This window comes from Bos grunniens, chromosome 24 (assembly GCF_055505025.1).
Source record: "Bos grunniens cultivar Pamir isolate PY7600 chromosome 24, Bosgru_T2T1.0, whole genome shotgun sequence".
Classification (NCBI taxonomy): Eukaryota; Metazoa; Chordata; class Mammalia; order Artiodactyla; family Bovidae; genus Bos; species Bos grunniens.
In genome coordinates this window covers 23,489,366-23,506,114 of record NC_141188.1, presented here as the reverse complement: position 1 = coordinate 23,506,114, position 16,749 = coordinate 23,489,366, and the positions used below count along the sequence as shown (strand labels likewise).

The 16,749-nt window shown below is 47.3% G+C and overlaps 1 protein-coding gene across 8 annotated transcripts in view; it reads left to right on the top strand.

Annotated features, from left to right (window-relative positions):
- Nucleotides 1-16,749, top strand: part of MAPRE2 (microtubule associated protein RP/EB family member 2) — a 187,210-nt gene that overhangs the window by 157,992 nt on the left and 12,469 nt on the right. For all 8 annotated transcript variants that reach the window (XR_015153749.1, XM_086372776.1, XM_086372775.1 and 5 more), the window contains one exon: nt 9,794-9,933. Coding sequence is in view for 7 of the 8 variants with exons in the window: in XM_086372776.1 (XP_086228902.1) it covers nt 9,794-9,933 (140 nt within the window). In the remaining variant the exon portion in view is untranslated. The remainder of the gene's footprint in view (nt 1-9,793; nt 9,934-16,749) is intronic.

Here is a 16,749-nt window from a genome sequence, read left to right as displayed (position 1 = left end):
TCAAATAACTACGTAAAGTCAGAATCTTTACTATGTAAGCCATTTCAAGAAAAGGCGTTCCTGCATTTCCACCCCCCAGCTCTGAAAATTTCTCCGAAACCAGAGTGACTCAAGCATAGCCTGGAAAACACTGGAGAATCACATGATGGCTAAAAATAAGTACATCCTCTCCAGCAGGGACAGTAACCAGGGCAGAAGTAACTCGGTTTGTGAATGCTCACACTGGCTGGACATGCCCGGCCGAGTCAGGCCACTCGCCCCTCTCGGTGACCGCTGGTCGGGGAGGCCTCGGGCACTGGGGCTTGGGCCCGGGCTGTCGGCATTGTCCCCTGGCATGTTCTCCCAGGGCAGAGCTGGTTAGCACGCTGTGGGATGGCTCCAAGCAGCGGGCCGGGAGGGACCCTGGCTGACTCATGGCTCTTGTCACCGCCGCCTTGTCCTTCTACCCTCCCCTTGGAGCCAGTAGCAGATGCTGTTGATCCCAGAAGACCTTCTAGTTGTTAATGATGAAGGCGGGAGGAGAAGGGGACGACAGAGGATGGGATGGTTGGATGGCATCACTGACTCAATGGGCATGCGTTTGAGTAAACTCCGGGAGTTGGTGATGGACAGGGAGGCCTGGCGTGCTGCAGTCCATGGGGTCGCAAAGAGTTGGACACGACTGAGCGACTGAACTGAACAACGCAAAACCTAAGTTGAGATCAATGGCCAGATGTTTGGTGCTTTGGGATGTATCATAGGGTTTTCTAAACTGTCACGTTGTGAACGCTTTCCCAAAGCCACACTCATCTTGGGCACTCACCACTCACACCAGGGGTGGCCGCAGTAGCTGCCCAGCTGGCCTCTGCACCCTCAGCCCTGCTAGTCTGTTGTCCACCTGGCAGGCGGAGAGAGCCGCCTGTGACCCACGTCACGCCCAGGACCGTGCCATGGCTGCCGGTCTCCCTCAGAACAAAAGCCGGCCTCCTGCCAGTAACCTCTGAGGTCCGTGGCGGCCGCCCTCCAGTCCCTCTCGAGCTCCCTCCTCCCGCAGCATCCCCAACTCCCTCCGTTCCTGGTGAGACTGGGTCTTTCCTCCGCCTGGAATGTTCCTGGCTGTCTGGAAGGCTAACTTCGCCTGTCTCGGGTCTTTGCTCAGCTTGCTCTTTCCCACTGGGGCTTTGAAGAAGTCAGGGTGACTCCTGCAAGTGGCGTGTCCCTTCCAGGGATCCTGGAAGTTGGAACCAAGGGGCTGTTCCAAACACGTCGGCTTTGGTGAGGAGGGAGGCTTTGAGCCCGAGTGAGCCCCCCCTGCCCCCATGCATGCCCAGGGTGGATCCCACCTCGTGGCATCCCTACTGGGCTGCCACCCAGGGGGCTGGGGTTGTGACCCCTGTCCTTCTGGAGGGATTCAGGGAGGTCCTCTGGGTCTGAGCAAGGGCTTGAGACTGGAGGGGACTACACGATGGATAATCCTGAACTTCAAGCCTTCTCTGAAGTTTCTGTTCAGAACTGCCACACTCCCAGCCCCACCCGGCACTCCCTACTCTTGCCTGGCCCTGCCTCTGCCATGGTGTTTACTTTGTGGTTTATCATGTCACTTACTAATTTATTAACATTATTGTCTTATCAAATTCCCCCCATTAGAACGTGAATTCCACACAGACCGGCATCTTTGTGTTTCATTCCCTGTTTTATCCCAAGTGCCTGTAGCTTGCCAGATACATAGTCAGGGTTCAGTAAATATTTGTGACAGGAATGCATGAATCGGGGTGATTTCAGAAGGAGCACAGAGACTTGGGCTCTGGTCTACTGATTCTCAAGACAGAGTACAGAATGGGGAAACCTAGGCCTGGGAGCCCACCGGTGGGTTATGGGTTAAACCCGTTTTCATAAAGATTTCCTTTAGATAAAATGAGTCTCATTTCCTTATCATGTCAGCAGTTTAGTTTTTATCTTGCTGGCATCTAGAAGTGGGAAGCCTGTGTGCTTTCTCGTCATTAGTTGAATCAGGCCTCATTTGCTGAGTAATAATAACAGGGTGTGCTGATTTACTGCGTGCCAGGCTCCTGGGTAGGAACTTTCCACGGCTTAACCCAGGTACTCTCCCCAGCTCTGGGGAGGACGGACTGGGAATGACTGTGTAGGACAGAAAGAAGTCCAGGTGGCAGCAAAAGTCCTGCCAGTGAGCTGGCAGCAGGGCCAGGGCTATTCTGAAGGCTGTAGGGCCCCCGTCCCTGCTCCTCACCACCACCTCCCTGGGCAAGAGGAAGGACATGGTGTTCCTAGCAGGTCTTCCTTCTGCAGGACTGACATGGTTCAAGCTCAGCTCTGTGGAACCCCGCCCCAAGCTGCTTAGAGGTGGAGCCACCCAGCTTTCAGAAGCCGACACCAAAGTGGCCAAAAGGAAAAGCCCAGTTTTGCCACTGGATGCCCTGGTGGGACAGAAGCCAGTGAGGCCTCTGAACTACTCACTGGAGAGTAAAAGAACCAACCTGTCAATGATGTCGTGAATCAGGGCACCCCAGAACCCTTATTAAGGTTCCATTTGGACAAAACATTGGCCACTGAGGTGCTTTTTTTTTTTTTCCCACCCTCAGGGCCGAACAGATTACAGAACATACAAAGTGGAGGTGTAGAGGCATTTTCGAAGGAAAGTGTTAGATCTTGTGTTTGTGACGGTCAGGGTTGCACGGGAGCTTGTCGTTCTGCAGTGTGACAGCTCTGGTGTCATTTTAGTGCCCTGAGAGATCCTCTTCCTGTGGGAATTCTCTCTTTTCAATCAGTCCCACCCCATACCATCTCCCCCAGCAGTGGCCCAATTATTTATTTTAGCCAGGTTCATTAAACAATAACACCTGTTTGCCAAAGTTAACGGGTGATAAGGAAGTGATGTCAGGTTCATCCACAAACGATTAATCAGTGTAGGTTCAAGATAGCTTCGGTCATGTTTGAGTTGTTCTGTGGGGTTTGGGTTTGTTTTTATTGTGGCATATTTGACATATAACATTTTATTAGTTTCACATGTACAGCGTTAATGACTCAATGTTTGTGTATATTGTGAAATGTACATATTGTGAAATGTAGCCTAGCTAACAGCCATCACTGCACAGAGTTACAAGTTGTTTTCCTCTTGTGATGAGAACTTTTCAGTTTGATTCCCTTCTCATCTTTCAAATATGCAGTACAGTATTATTAACTGTAGTATTAATAACTGTAGTTAATGCTGTACATTACATCCCGGGGACTTATTTATTTTATAACTGGAAGCTTGTACCTTTTGACTCCCTGCACCCATTGCATCCCTACCCCTCCTCCATGGGCTTTTTAATTAAGTGAGAAGGAAGCGGATGTGTGTGTGTGTGTGTGTTGGGCGGTGCTCACAAAGTAGGGAAGAAGTTGGGGACAACCAGGAGAGTGGTTGCTTCCTGAATGACTGTGTGTTTCTTTACTGTCTCTGTGGTTCTTGTCAACAGTATTAATGTCATATTTTTAGCTCCTCTGTTTAGGATTTTGGCAGAAAGAATATGGCAGATTATGTGAGAAGAATTTCTAAATTCCACCAGAGCCCCAGCCACAGAGAATAAAAGCCAAGTATAAAGAAGGATAAAGTGCTTTTATTTGCTTCTTAGTTATGAATTCATTGGGCCTCATAGGCCTAAAATGGTGGAGCATTTTTCTTTAAACGTTAAGCAAGCTACTAATTACTGACATTTAGACACAGCAATGCTCTGGCTTCACTAAGACAGTGAATCAGGCCACTCTTTGTTTTTTACAACTATGGTTTAAAATGTCTTAGAATCATATTTATACCCCCAACTCCTGAAGGCATTAATTAAGATACAACTGCTCAAAGACTAGCATTGTAAATCATGTCCCTATCCAGTGGGTCAAATCAGAGAATTACAGGGACTTGTACAGAATTTATGTCTAGTTTCCTCCACTTCTGAAACTCCTTTTTACTTTGAAGGGGGGAAGTTAGGGAGAGAGAGAAAAACTTGAGGGAAAAATGATTCTTGTAAGACGGGGCTACCGCTCATTATATTTTCAGGACATCGTCAAATGCAGCCTCACTATCAAAAAAAATTGAAATGTCTGATAGCTGCAAGAAAAAAAAATCTGCATCTGTGTTCTTGCCGAAGTAGCTGTACTCTCTTTAAAAGCTATTATGTAAATGTTTTCCGCGTGAGCATCACTGAGCAGAGAGGCACAGGAAGGTACAGAAGCGAAGTCAGCAGTGGGCTTGGGGGCATTTGAGGAAGCATGAAGGCAGCATTGGAGAACCCCTGTGTCTCAAGCCATGATTGGATGCCATCAAGGACATCCTTGGGTTGCTTCACAAAAACGGAATACGAAGGTTAGCTTACATAAAAGTACTGTATCAGTGTTAAGTTTAATATTAGTGATAGCAGTACAGTTTTCTGGTAGCATCCTTATTGCAGCCCAGGAAAAGAATATCTGTCACCCCACAAGCTGGGTACACCCCCAGAAGACGATAGAAGGTAGCAAGACTTTAAACAAAAACCTCGTTCTTAACTGTCTAATGAGTACGATACAACACCGGATATCGTCTACTACTATTCTAAAAAGGTAACCCATGAAAGCATTAGATACCGCGAACACAAGGTTGGGTTTTCATCTTTATAAACTTTAGCATTTTAGCCTTTGGTGTCTGTTGGTGTGTGTTGATCACGTGGTAGCCATGAGGGGTCAGTATGTCCATATCAGATTGCAGCCTGCGAGGATTTAAAGAGCTCAGTTTACATTCTTTTGAAAACGAGCTTTAATTGTGTGGTTTTCTTTTTTTTTTTTTTTTTTTTTTATTTTTAAACTTTACATAATTGTATTAGTTTTGCCAAATATCATAATGAATCCGCCACAATTGTGTGGTTTTCTAAAAAAACTTTTAACCTCTGAAGATACTAAGATCTTCCCGACGTCCTTCCCGTTCTTTCATGTCTTTGCCTTTACTGACTGGAAGGTAGAAAATGTACAGTCAACTGGTGTATCCTCATCCATCAGACGTTTATTTCTATTATCAGTTTCTTTCCAAACAACTTAAATCAGAATTCAAAACCCCTCTAATTTTAAATTCAAGTATTAATTACTTAATTGAGCTTTTCACCTTTTTCGAATTTGTTTTCCCTTCTTTGCTTTGTCCTGCCTGTGGAGGCAGAAGCTTTGCTCCCATCCCCCGTGTAGCGCGTATAGCGCGTGGGGCGTGGACTGAGCCCCTCTTCTCCACTGTCCTCTCCCCGCCCAGCAGCAGGGGGATGCCAAGGCTGACTCTCACTGCCATTGTCTTTCTCATCTCAGAGACCTCCAGGCTGCATGCATGGTGCCAGTTTATAGGATCTGTGAATCACAGCTGGCACTTGAGTGCTAAGACCTGTGAACCACAGTCGAGTTGGACTCTGTCAGCAGCAAGGGATGTGTTTCCTCAGGAAGAAGCTGGAACTGGGACAGCGCCAGTGACGGCAGCCGCTCTGGCCTCTGCCGTGAGCCGCCCGCATCTCCCATGACCCCATTTCCCTCCCAGCCTGCTCCCTCTGCTTATTTTTAGTTTTTCTTCCCTGATAACTTGGTCTTCCATGGGGCTCTGGCTTACCCTGACGTCTTCTACTTTAATTTCTTATCAGACACTTCAGGGGTTTTTTTGCAAGCTGCATTTGGTGATGTCCCGAAAATATATCCTTGCTGGGAGATCCCATGGACAGAGGAGCCTGGCTGGCTAGTCTAAGGGTTGCAAAGAGTCAGACACGACTGAGCAACTAAGCATGCAAGCACACACAACCTTGTTTTACAAGCAACCGGCTTCTATTCCTTTCATGCTTTTCTTTTAAAATTTACATGAGACTGGGTAAGGTGGAGTAGAAGAACGTGTGTCCGATGGATCTCACTCAGCTCCTGCAACCAGCCCCATCCCAGGTGCTGACCTGCTGAGGGACACCTGCCTGGCAGGGGAAGGGCGGGGGTGGTCAGTTGCCCTCTAGGAAACCCCTTCTGCAGGGCTGTTCTCTTCAGGAGAGGCATGTCCAAGGCAGACTTGGACAGCCCAGCACAAACCACCTTGCTCCTCCCTACTCAGAGTTAACTGTTTACCAACTGAATTTACCCAGGTGAACTGCTGTCCTGATTCCATTTCTAAAGGGCCTAAGTGATGATGTAAGGTGACCTTGAAACCCAGTCAGATTCTCTCTCTGGGAGGCTGGTGGGTTTTGTTTGGTTTCCTTCAGAGAGTGCCGGCTCTTGCTGTCGGTGATTTTGAAGTTGCCATCAGATCCTCGAGCTTCCCTTGGGACCTGTGCCCTGGATACCTGCCTCTCCCAGGAGTTCTGTCATGAGTCACAAAAGTGTAACTATCAAGTGTCTCCTCCGGATCAGGCATTGTGGTTGGCCCTGAGAACACAAAGCAGACACAACTCCTACCTTGTTGGAATTTAAGTCTAATGGGAGTGCTCAGTCGCTTAGAGTCATATCCGACTCTTTGCAGCCCCATGGACTGTAGCCCACTGGGCTACTCTGTCCATGAAATTTTCCAGGGAAGAATACCAGAGTGGGGTACCATCCCATCTTCCCATCCCAAGGATCTTCCCATCCCAAGGATCTCCTGCATTGGCAGGCGGATTCTTCACCACTAGCGCCACCTGGGAAGCCTTCTAATAGGAGAAGCAGTCATTAAATAAATCACTCGATACCACTCCAGTTGATGGGTGCTGTGTGGAGGGTGTTTGGGTCCTGTCGCCTCCCTGCACGGCCACATTTAAGCTGAGACCTGAAGGATGTTAGACTCAGTCACTCAAAGGAGAAGGGGGAGGAGTTTCAGCAGAGGGAATGCCACCCAAGCACGGTCTGTGGTCATGTCTAGAACACAGCCTTGTACCTGAGAATGTCGAGAGTGGCCATGCCTGGGCAGTTTTTTGTTTTTTTTTTTTAATATATTTATACAGTCATTTGCTTTACTTTTTAGATTCCACGTGTCAGCGATGACATAGACTATTTGTCTTTCTGTCTGTGAGCATTCTTAAATGATCACTCCCATGCGATCATGAGCTCCTCTAGAGCAGGGACCTCCAGGGCAGGGCTTATCACTTTTGTGTTCAGTCGCTCAGTCGGGTCTGACTCTTTGCAACCCCATGGACTGTAGCCTGCCAGGCTCCTCTGTTCATGGGATTCTCCAGGCAGGAACACTGGAGTGGATTGCCATTTCCTCCTCCAGGGATCTTCCCGACCCAGGGATCGAACCCGGGTCTCCTATGTCTTCTGAATTGCAGGTGAATTCTCCACCCACTGAGACATCCAGGAAGCAACAGGGCTCATGGTAGGCACTTAGTAAGTCTGTATCTAGTAATAAAAGGGGTTGGTCATGGACAGTCTTTGAGCTACTTTCTGTTAGACCTTCTTTATATTAAAATACGACACACAGCTCATGAAAATATCTGCAGTGACTTGATTTGTCGACAGCAGCTTCCCCAGCGAGACTGGCTGGTGGCCGCCCTTGGAGAAGGCTCTTTGCCAGGCCCACACATCCTCGCCCTGCCTTCCCTGCTGTTCTCTGTGCTGTGTTCCTTACCCTGTTGACTTGGCCTGGAGTTAGAGAACCTGGTCAGTGGGACACGGAAACTGTCCAGGAGTATTTTATCTGGGCTTCTACAAAGATGAAGGCTCCTCGCAGCTTTGGTGAATCACAAAGCAGGCCATCCACTATCTATACTTGGGAGGGTCTTGTGCATAAGTGAGGTTTCCAGGTAACTAAAGGTGTGCATACTCAAACTTCTTCAGTCATACCTAATTTAAGCATTCTGATTTTCAGCATATTAGGCATTTCCGTGTATTTCTAGAAGAAAATTCTCTTTTTTCTCCTTTATAACAGGCAGGTATATTAAAAGGTATGTTGCCATCAAGGCCTCTTGAGGGTGTGTATGACTTGGCACCTCTTGCTGATGACTTCCGGCACCTGAAGACAGACAGACAGAAATTTTGTAGTCTTCCCTGTTTGCTACTTTGTAATTAGGAGATTGGTTGAAACTTGTTGCTGTTAGCTTGCCTGTATAACCCCTTGCCTTTTTCTCACCTCTTGGTCCCAATAAAGTGTAAAGTTGGAAATATAACCAGGTTTTACTTACTTGTTCCTGTATTTGTTTAAACAGTTGTTCCTTCACCAAATACATGTTCTGCCAAGTATTGTGCTAAGCGCAGAGCTTACAGAGCAGAGAGTGATGAGTTCTTGCCCTGCAAGAGCCAGGGGATGGGGGGACTGTGGTAAAGAATTGGGCCAGTGGGAGGACCTGCACCAGACTGAGCTGTTCAGAGGAAGAGGGCGTGGCTGGGCCTCAGCAGTGGCTCTGAATTTATAAACCCGTGAAGTGTGTAAACTTCATTGCTTACACCTTGTGCCTTCTGTTTTGGCTGCGGAAGCCCATTTCTATGTCTGTCAAGTTCTAGACAGGGAGAGCCTGTTTTAAGCTGGGCTTCAGGTAGATGAGGTCTTGCCGGACATCTGTGGTCTTTTAGTTTTGCCAGTTTCTGTCATTATTAGTGATGCTGCTGAATAACTTGGTTACTGTCTTAATCCCCAGGCTTCCCTTTTGTAAAGGCATATCTTTCTCCCATTATAAGCAACTTACGGGATAACGACTTGACATGTGTTGCTATCTGCTTCTCCAAAAACCTCTCAATGTCTTAGAGTCAGTTGATGAAACTTCCCTGGATCAGTTAAGTGTACTACAAAACGGTGATTTCTTTCTATAGCATTTCTTTAGCAATTTCCTAGCTGTCAGTGTTCTGTAAAGATCTTTAGATCCTTCCTCTCTACTCCCCTCATCGTGGACTAGATTTTTGTTTATTCAGTGCATTTTAATACAATTATAGCCATTATTCTTTTTGGTTTGCAAAATGGTCTGAGTGTGGCTAGGTGGGAGCCCCTTCAGTCTGACCCCTGTCTCCTTGACCTTAATTCTTGAGCACATCCTTGCTCTTTGACATAAGATGTTCCAGGCCCACCCCTGGAGTCAGCCATATCTCAAGAAGCCCTTTTATTGCAGAATAACATTTAGAAGCCGGACTTGGGCACCAAGAGTGCCCATTGCTACAGAGATGTCATGGCTCCTAGAGTCTTTTAATGGCTGAAACTAGGGTATTAAAAGAGGAAAAAATAGACATTTTCATCGATATTTCTCCTAAGGGATTACTTTGTTATAAGATCGGTATTAGAAATTCAATTATGATGATGCTTAGAGCTTATCAGAGAACCTTTCCTTCTTAAAAAAAAAAAAAAAAAAGTTAAAATCCCTTTGTGTCTGCTATTCTCATCTCTCTGGAGGAAGAAAGGACAACTGCATTAATCTCATGTCACTTGAGGGAAAAACTGCTCAGAAGGGTTAAGTTGTCCAGGACTCTCTCATTTTATCACATGCACTCTTCCTAAGTGTGTTTGTGCTACTTCTGTGCTGGGAGGGATTTCCCAGGTGGCATGAGTGGTAAAGAACCCACCTGCCAGTGCAGAAGATGTAAGAGTCGAGGGTTCCATCCCTGGGTCGGGAAGATACCCTGGAGAAAGAAGTGGCAATCCACTCCAGTATTCTTGCCTGGAAAATCCCATGGACAGAGGAGCCTGGTGGGCTACCGTCCATAGGATCGCACAGAGTCAGACACAACCAGTGCAACTTAATCCACACACTGTGCTGGGAAAGGGTAGCCAGCAGTTATCTCTTATATGTTTTAGTAAATTCCTTTTGTTATCATAGTTTTGCTGTCTACCGAAAAAGCATTTCTCATGTTGCCAGTGCTCATAATTTATTCTGGTTACTTCTAGGTGCGGCTAAATCCAGTCCAGCATCTAAACCAGGATCCACACCTTCTCGTCCCTCATCAGCCAAAAGGGCTTCGTCCAGCGGCTCAGCATCCAGATCTGATAAAGACTTAGAAACACAGGTCATACAGCTTAATGAACAGGTAACTCAGCATCCCCTGCCCAGTCTGTGGCAGCAGAGACAGGTGTGAGGGCGAGATGAGAAGACCTCTCTGGGCCTGGGATAGGAGAGGGGAAGGAACCAGTGGCTTCAGTCAAGTCAGAATGAAAGGAACTAGTGGGGCGGATAAAATCAGTGGCCCGTTGTCAATAAAAGATGTTAAGTCACCAATCTCACAGCTGTCTATTGAGAGAACAGCTTCCCAGGTGGCTCAGTGGTAAAGAATCCACCTGCCAAGCAGGGGATGTGGATTCAATCCTTGGATCGGGAAGATCCCCTGGAGAAGGAAATGGCAACCCCCTCCAGTATTCTTGCTTGGGAAATCCTATGGACAGAGGAACCTGGCGGGCTGCAGTCTATAGGGTCGCAAAGAATCAGACACAACTGAGCGACTACCAACAACAAAAATACATTGAGATAGGAGGACAGATGAGAAGGCCTCAGGTAAATGCAAGCGGGCAGGCTAACCACCCCCCATCCGCACCCCACAGACACACACCTCAGTACTGTTAGGAGCTCCAGGCTGGGCCACGGCGCTTTGAGCCAGTCTAGATTGTGTTACAGGCATCGAGGGTTGGTCTCCCTCCCTTCCTCCTTTCTTTCAGCAACTATCGGTTAAGCCTGTTCCATGTGACAGACACTGTGTTGGATGCTGATCGTATAGTGGCAGCAAGACAGAGAACTTCCCTTCTCTCGCTGAACCTACAGACAGACAGACACACACACACACACACACCACCAGCTGTTTCACCAGCAAAAGCCAAACACCGAGCCCTTCCCACAGGAGTGAAAGTAGACAGGAGCACTGAACCCAGGAGCGGGGGGATCAGAAAGGCCACAGTGAATTAGGACTTTTCTTTTTTATCTAATATCCCTGGGATTGCAGTAATCTATCTCTGCTGTCTTTGAAATATTCAATATGAAAGCTTACATATGCTTCCTAACCAACAATAGCTAACTTTGCCTAAGTGTATACATAGCTTAAGGGGCTTTTCAGGTGGCGCTAGTGGTAAAAAACCTGCCTGCCAACGCAGGAGAGACACTGGTTAACTCCCTTGGTCAGGAAGATCCCATGGAGGAGGGCATGGCAACCCACTCCAGTATTCTTGCCTGGACAATCCCATGGACAGAGGAGCCTGGCAGGCTTCAGTCCATAGGGTTTCAAATAGCTGGATATGACTGAAGCTACTTTAGCACAGCACAGCATGCATAGTTTAAAAGTTGTGACGTACATCAAACTCTCACTGAGGGCACCCAAAGCCAGTGCTCTCTAATAGTCTGGAGGGATGGAGTTGGGAGGGAAGTGGTGGGGAGAGGGTGGGGACACATGTATGCCTGTGGCTGATTCATGTTGATGTAGGACAAAAATCATCACAGTATTGTATATCCTCAAATTTAAAGAAAGAAAAAAAAAAGCTTACTCTAATTGCAAACTTCAAAACAAAAAAGTAATATGACAACTGGGAGCTCAGAACCCAGTGTAGAAAACACCCATCCTTGCCCTGAGTTGGGAGGAGAGTCTTTTATCCCGGCTACCCTGACCCCTGGGCTTTCCTGGTTGCTCAGCTGGTAAAAAATCTGCCTGCAAGGCTGGAGACCCCAGTTTGATTCCTGGGTTGGGAAGAGCCCCTGGAGAAGGGATAGGCTACCCACTCCAGTATTCTAGCCTCGAGAATCCCCATGGAGAGAGAAGCCTGGTGGGCTACATTTCATGGGATCGCAAAGAGTTGGACAAACTTAGCAATTAAGCATACAAGCACACCCCCACCGCTGGGACTGGAACCTTTATTCCAGGTCCTCAGGCTGTTCCCAGCCACTCACTGGGCCAGTCCTGGTGATTAATCTGGTTCTTGATGAGCCAGCAAGAGTCTGGAAACAGTTTTTGAGATAATTGTATATTTGCAAACAAAGACCTGGTTAAACAGCCAGCAGTTGCCTAACGAGGGTGTTTCTTTACAATTCTGAACACTTTAATGAAAAAGGTAAAACCTTAAGTCATCCGGTGAGTAGGACTTTGGTTTTGAAACTGTGGAAAGTTCGAATTACCTGCTGATTCTCAGTTTGAGCCCTTATACCATGTCCCTAATGAGTTCTTCCTGGATAGGAGGTGGTTAGGCCAGCACTAATTAGCCTGGGGCCACGTGCCTGAGGCTCTACCGAAGAGGGTCAGGCATGGGTCTGTAATACCTTAGATTTATACCCCTTTCTCCTTCAGTTCAGTTCAGTCGCTCAGTCGTGTCCAACTCTTTGCGACCCCATGAATCGCAGCACACCAGGCCTCCCTGTCCATCACCAACTCCCAGAGTTTACTCAAACTCACGTCCATCGAGTCAGCGATGCCATCCTGCCATCTCATCCTCTGTCATCCCCTTCTCCTCCTGCCCCCAGTCCCTCCCAGCATCAGAGTCTTTTCCAATGAGTCAACTCTTCACATGAGGTAGCCAAACTATTGGAGTTTCAGCTTTAGCATCATTCCTTCCAAAGAAATCCCAGGGCTGATCTCCTTCAGAATGGACTGGTTGGATCTCCTTGCAGTCCAAGGGACTCTCAAGAGTCTTCTCCAACACCACAGTTCAAAAGCATCAATTCTTCAGCTCTCAGCTTTGTTCACAGTCCAACTCTCACATCCATACATGACCACTGGAAAAACCATAGCCTTGACTAGATGGACCTTTCTTGGCAAAGTACTGTCTCTGCTTTTGAATATGCTATCTAGGTTGGTCATAACCTTCCTTCCAAGGAGTAAGCGACTTTTAATTTCATGGCTGCAGTCACCATCTGCAGTGATTTTGGAGCCCCCCAAAGAATAAAGTCTGACACTGTTTCCACTGTTTCCCCATCTATTTCCCATGAAGTGATAGGACCAGATGCCATGATCTCAGTTTTCTGAATGTTGAGCTTTAAGCCAACTTTTTCACTCTCCTCTTTCACTTTCATCAAGAGGCTTTTTAGTTCCTCTTCACTTTCTGCCATAAGGGTGGTGTCATCTGCATATCTGAGGTTATTGATATTTCTCCCGGCAATCTTGATTCCAGCTTGTGCTTCTTCCAGCCCAGCGTTTCTCATGATTTACTCTGCATCTGAGTTAAATAAGCAGGGTGACAATATACAGCCTTGATGTACTCCTTTTCCTATTTGGAACCAGTCTGTTGTTCCATGTCCAGTTCTAACTGTGGCTTCCTGACCTGCATATAGGTTTCTCAAGAGGCAGGTCAGGTGGTCTGGTATTCCCATCTCTTTCAGAATTTTCCACAGTTTATTGTGATCCACACAGTCAAAGGCTTTGGCATAGTCAATAAAGCAGAAATAGATGTTTTTCTGGAACTCTCTTGCTTTTTCCATGATCCAGCAGATGTTGGCAATTTGGTCTCTGCTTCCTCTGCCTTTTCTAAAACCAGCTTGAACATCAGGAAGTTCTTGGTTCACATATTGCTGAAGCCTGGCTTGGAGAATTTTGAGCATTACTTTACTAGCATGTGAGATGAGTGCAATTATGCGGTAGTTTGAGCATTCTTTGGCATTGCCTTTCTTTGGGATTGGAATGAAAACTGACCTTTTCCAGTCCTGTGGTCACTGCTGAGTTTTCCAAATTTGTTGGCATATTGAGTGCAGCACTTTCACAGCATCATCTTTCAGGATTTGAAATAGCTCAACTGGAATTCCATCACCTCCACTAGCTTTGTTCGTAGTGATGCTTTCTAAGGCCCACTTGACTTCACATTCCAGGATGTCTGGCTCTAGGTGAGTGATCACACCATCGTGATTATCTGGGTCGTGAAGATCTTTTTTTGTACAGTTCTTCTGTGTATTCTTGCCACCTCTTCTTAATATCTTCTGCTTCTGTTAGGTCCATACCATTTCTGTCCTTTATTGAGCCCATCTTTGCATGAAATGTTCCCTTGGTATCTCTGATTTTCTTGAAGAGATCTCTAGTCTTTCCCATTCTGTTGTTTTCCTCTATTTCTTTGCATTGATTGCTGAGGAAGGCTTTCTTATCTCTCCTTGCTATTCTTTGGAACTCTGCATTCAGATGCTTATATCTTTCCTTTTCTCCTTTGCTTTTCGCTTCTCTTCTTTTCACAGCTATTTGTAAGGCCTCCCCAGACAGCCATTTTGCTTTTTTACATTTCTTTTCCATGGGGATGGTCTTGATCCCTGTCTCCTGTCATGAACCTCAGTCCATAGTTCATCAGGCACTCTATCTATCAGATCTAGTCCCTTAAATCTATTTCTCTCTTCCACTGTATAATCATAAGGGATTTGATTTAGGTCATACCTGAATGATCCAGTGGTTTTCCCTACTTTCTTCAATTTAAGTCTGAATTTGGCAATAAGGAGTTCATGATCTGAGCCACAGACAGCTCCCAGTCTTGTTTTTGCTGACTGTATAGAGCTTCTCCCTCTTTGGCTGCAAAGAATATAATCAGTCTGATTTCGGTGTCGATCATCTGGTGATGTCCGTTTGTAGAGTCTTCTCTTGTTTTGTTGGAAGAGGGTGTTTGCTATGACCAGTGCGTTCTCTTGGCAAAACTCTATTAGCCTTTGCCCTGCTTCATTCCGTTTTCCAAGGCCAAATTTGCCTGTTACCCCAGGTGTTTCTTAACTTCCTACTTTTGCATTCCAGTCCCCTATAATGAAAAGGACATATTTTTTGGGTGTTAGTTCTAAAAGGTATTGTAGGTCTTCATAGAACCGTTCAACCTTTCTCCTTAGAAACTCAGATTCTCTTAATAGCTTTATTATTTCATGCTTCTTCATCATCATCTACTTCTACCACACCTAGGTTCCCAACCCTCTAACCCAAAGTAGAACCGCCTGGAAACCTTGGATCCCACCTGCCCCTCTGGCTGTACAGCCTGCGCCTACCAGCCCCACTTCTTCTCCTGGGGCTGGTTCTGGGCTCCCAAGAGCACACCCAGAGCCCCAGAGCCCTGAGGGCCCATGCTCTCTGCAGTGCTTCAGCTAAACCATGCATGCTCAGTCACTAAGTCGTGTCTAGCTCTTTTGCAACTCCATAGTCTATAGCCACCAGCCTCCTCTGTCCATAGGATTTCCCAAGCAAGAATACTGGAGTGGGTAGCCATTTCCTACTCTAGGGGATCTTCCCGACCCAGAGATCAAAGCCACATTTCCTGCATTGGCAGGTGGATTCTTTACTGTCCTTCTATTCATAACACCACTCTCAAGAAGACAGAATAGAGAGAAGTACGTTTCAGTGGTCTTCCTCCCCCAGCTGTAATTCCTCCATTCAGAGGCCTCATCCCCAGGCTGCCCCCAGTGCCCACACGTGGAGGAGCATTGTGCCCATACCTCCGTCTGTCCCTGTACCTCCGTCTATCCTCGGGTGGGAAGGTTGGATACCTCCTACCTTGTGAGCCTTCATTCACCAACTGCTTACTGAGCACCTCCTTCAGCTGTACTTCCAAGGCTGTGTTAGTGCTCCCTCCATTTTCTGTCCCTAGAGCCTACAAGGTGCCCCCCTGAAGCTGGTGGGGAGCCTCACACAGGCATCGCTGTGTTGGAACTGAGGACAGGAAGACAAGGAAGGGCCGAGTAACATTGCCCAAGCCAAAGAGCAAATAGCAGTGGTAATAGACAAGGTGACAAGTGCCATGGACTTTAAGAATTCTCATGTACTTGGTCTTGTGCCTTGACATGGGCAGTCTCCCATGATGCTCTGAAAGCACCGCTGTGCCAGACGGTGTCAGTGATAGAGATGAATCAGGGGAGGAAAAGACATGACTGAAATAATCAGGGGCTGCGGGCTGGGGTCCCTGCCATGCTCAGGGACCACAGGGCGAGGAGAGTGGGCCTGGTTAGCCCTCACAGACCCTGTCAGTGGCTCAGACAGGAAGGCTGGGCACATCTGCAGTGCATGGACACCGGGGTGGTGGAGAATCGGGAGAAGAGAACTTGACTCTCCTCCAGGCTGCATCCCTAGCATTTGCCCCGCTACCGTTCAGGCTCCTGCTCTGACACATTGGAGTGGGACTGTGAAAACGGCATCCCCTTCGCCAACTGATCTTTCACCAGGTAATTTAGCTCCTGTTGTTTTTACCAGGGAATGTTTATAGCTGCACATATTACTTGATGCGCCTGGAATAGCTGCACGGGCCGCCCTGGGCTGGGTGTTTCTACTGAGCTTCAGCTCTTGATTCACTGCACAGACCACACCAGGCAAGAGGCAGACGAGCCTGTGGTTTCCATGGGGTAGAGACATCCAGAGCCCTTTCTTGCCTGGTCCAGGGGAAGGGGACCTGGCAGTCAGCAGATTCCTGAACTCCATAGACCCATCCACTGACACCAGTGCAGGCTTGAGATGGACTTGTAGTCACGTTTGAGGAGGAGGATGCCAGAGTCAAGAGGGTTTTCTTTTTTTTTCTGGAATTCAGGCAACTGGGTTGTCTTCAGTTTTTACAAATGTCCATGGACAGAGGAGCCTGCCGGGCTACAGTCCATGGGGTCACAAAGAGTCGGACACGACTGAGCACAAGCCACAATGCCACAGTATTATCAGAAAGAAGAGTTATAGCCAGAAGCTGGTGATCCTCCATTGCCTTTTTGGTTCTCGTTAGTTATTTATTTGGCTGCACTGGGCGTTTGTTGCCACGTGCAGCATCTTTAGCTGCAGCATTTAAACTCTTAGTTGCAGCCTTTGCGATCTAGTTCCCTGACCAGGGATCGAACTCAGGTCCCCTGCATTGGGAGCATGGAGTGTTAGCCACTGGACCCACCAGGGAAGTCCCTCCTCCTCTGCTTTGTGAGCAGCTGCGTGAGGGCGTCAGTGGGGTTAACTCTG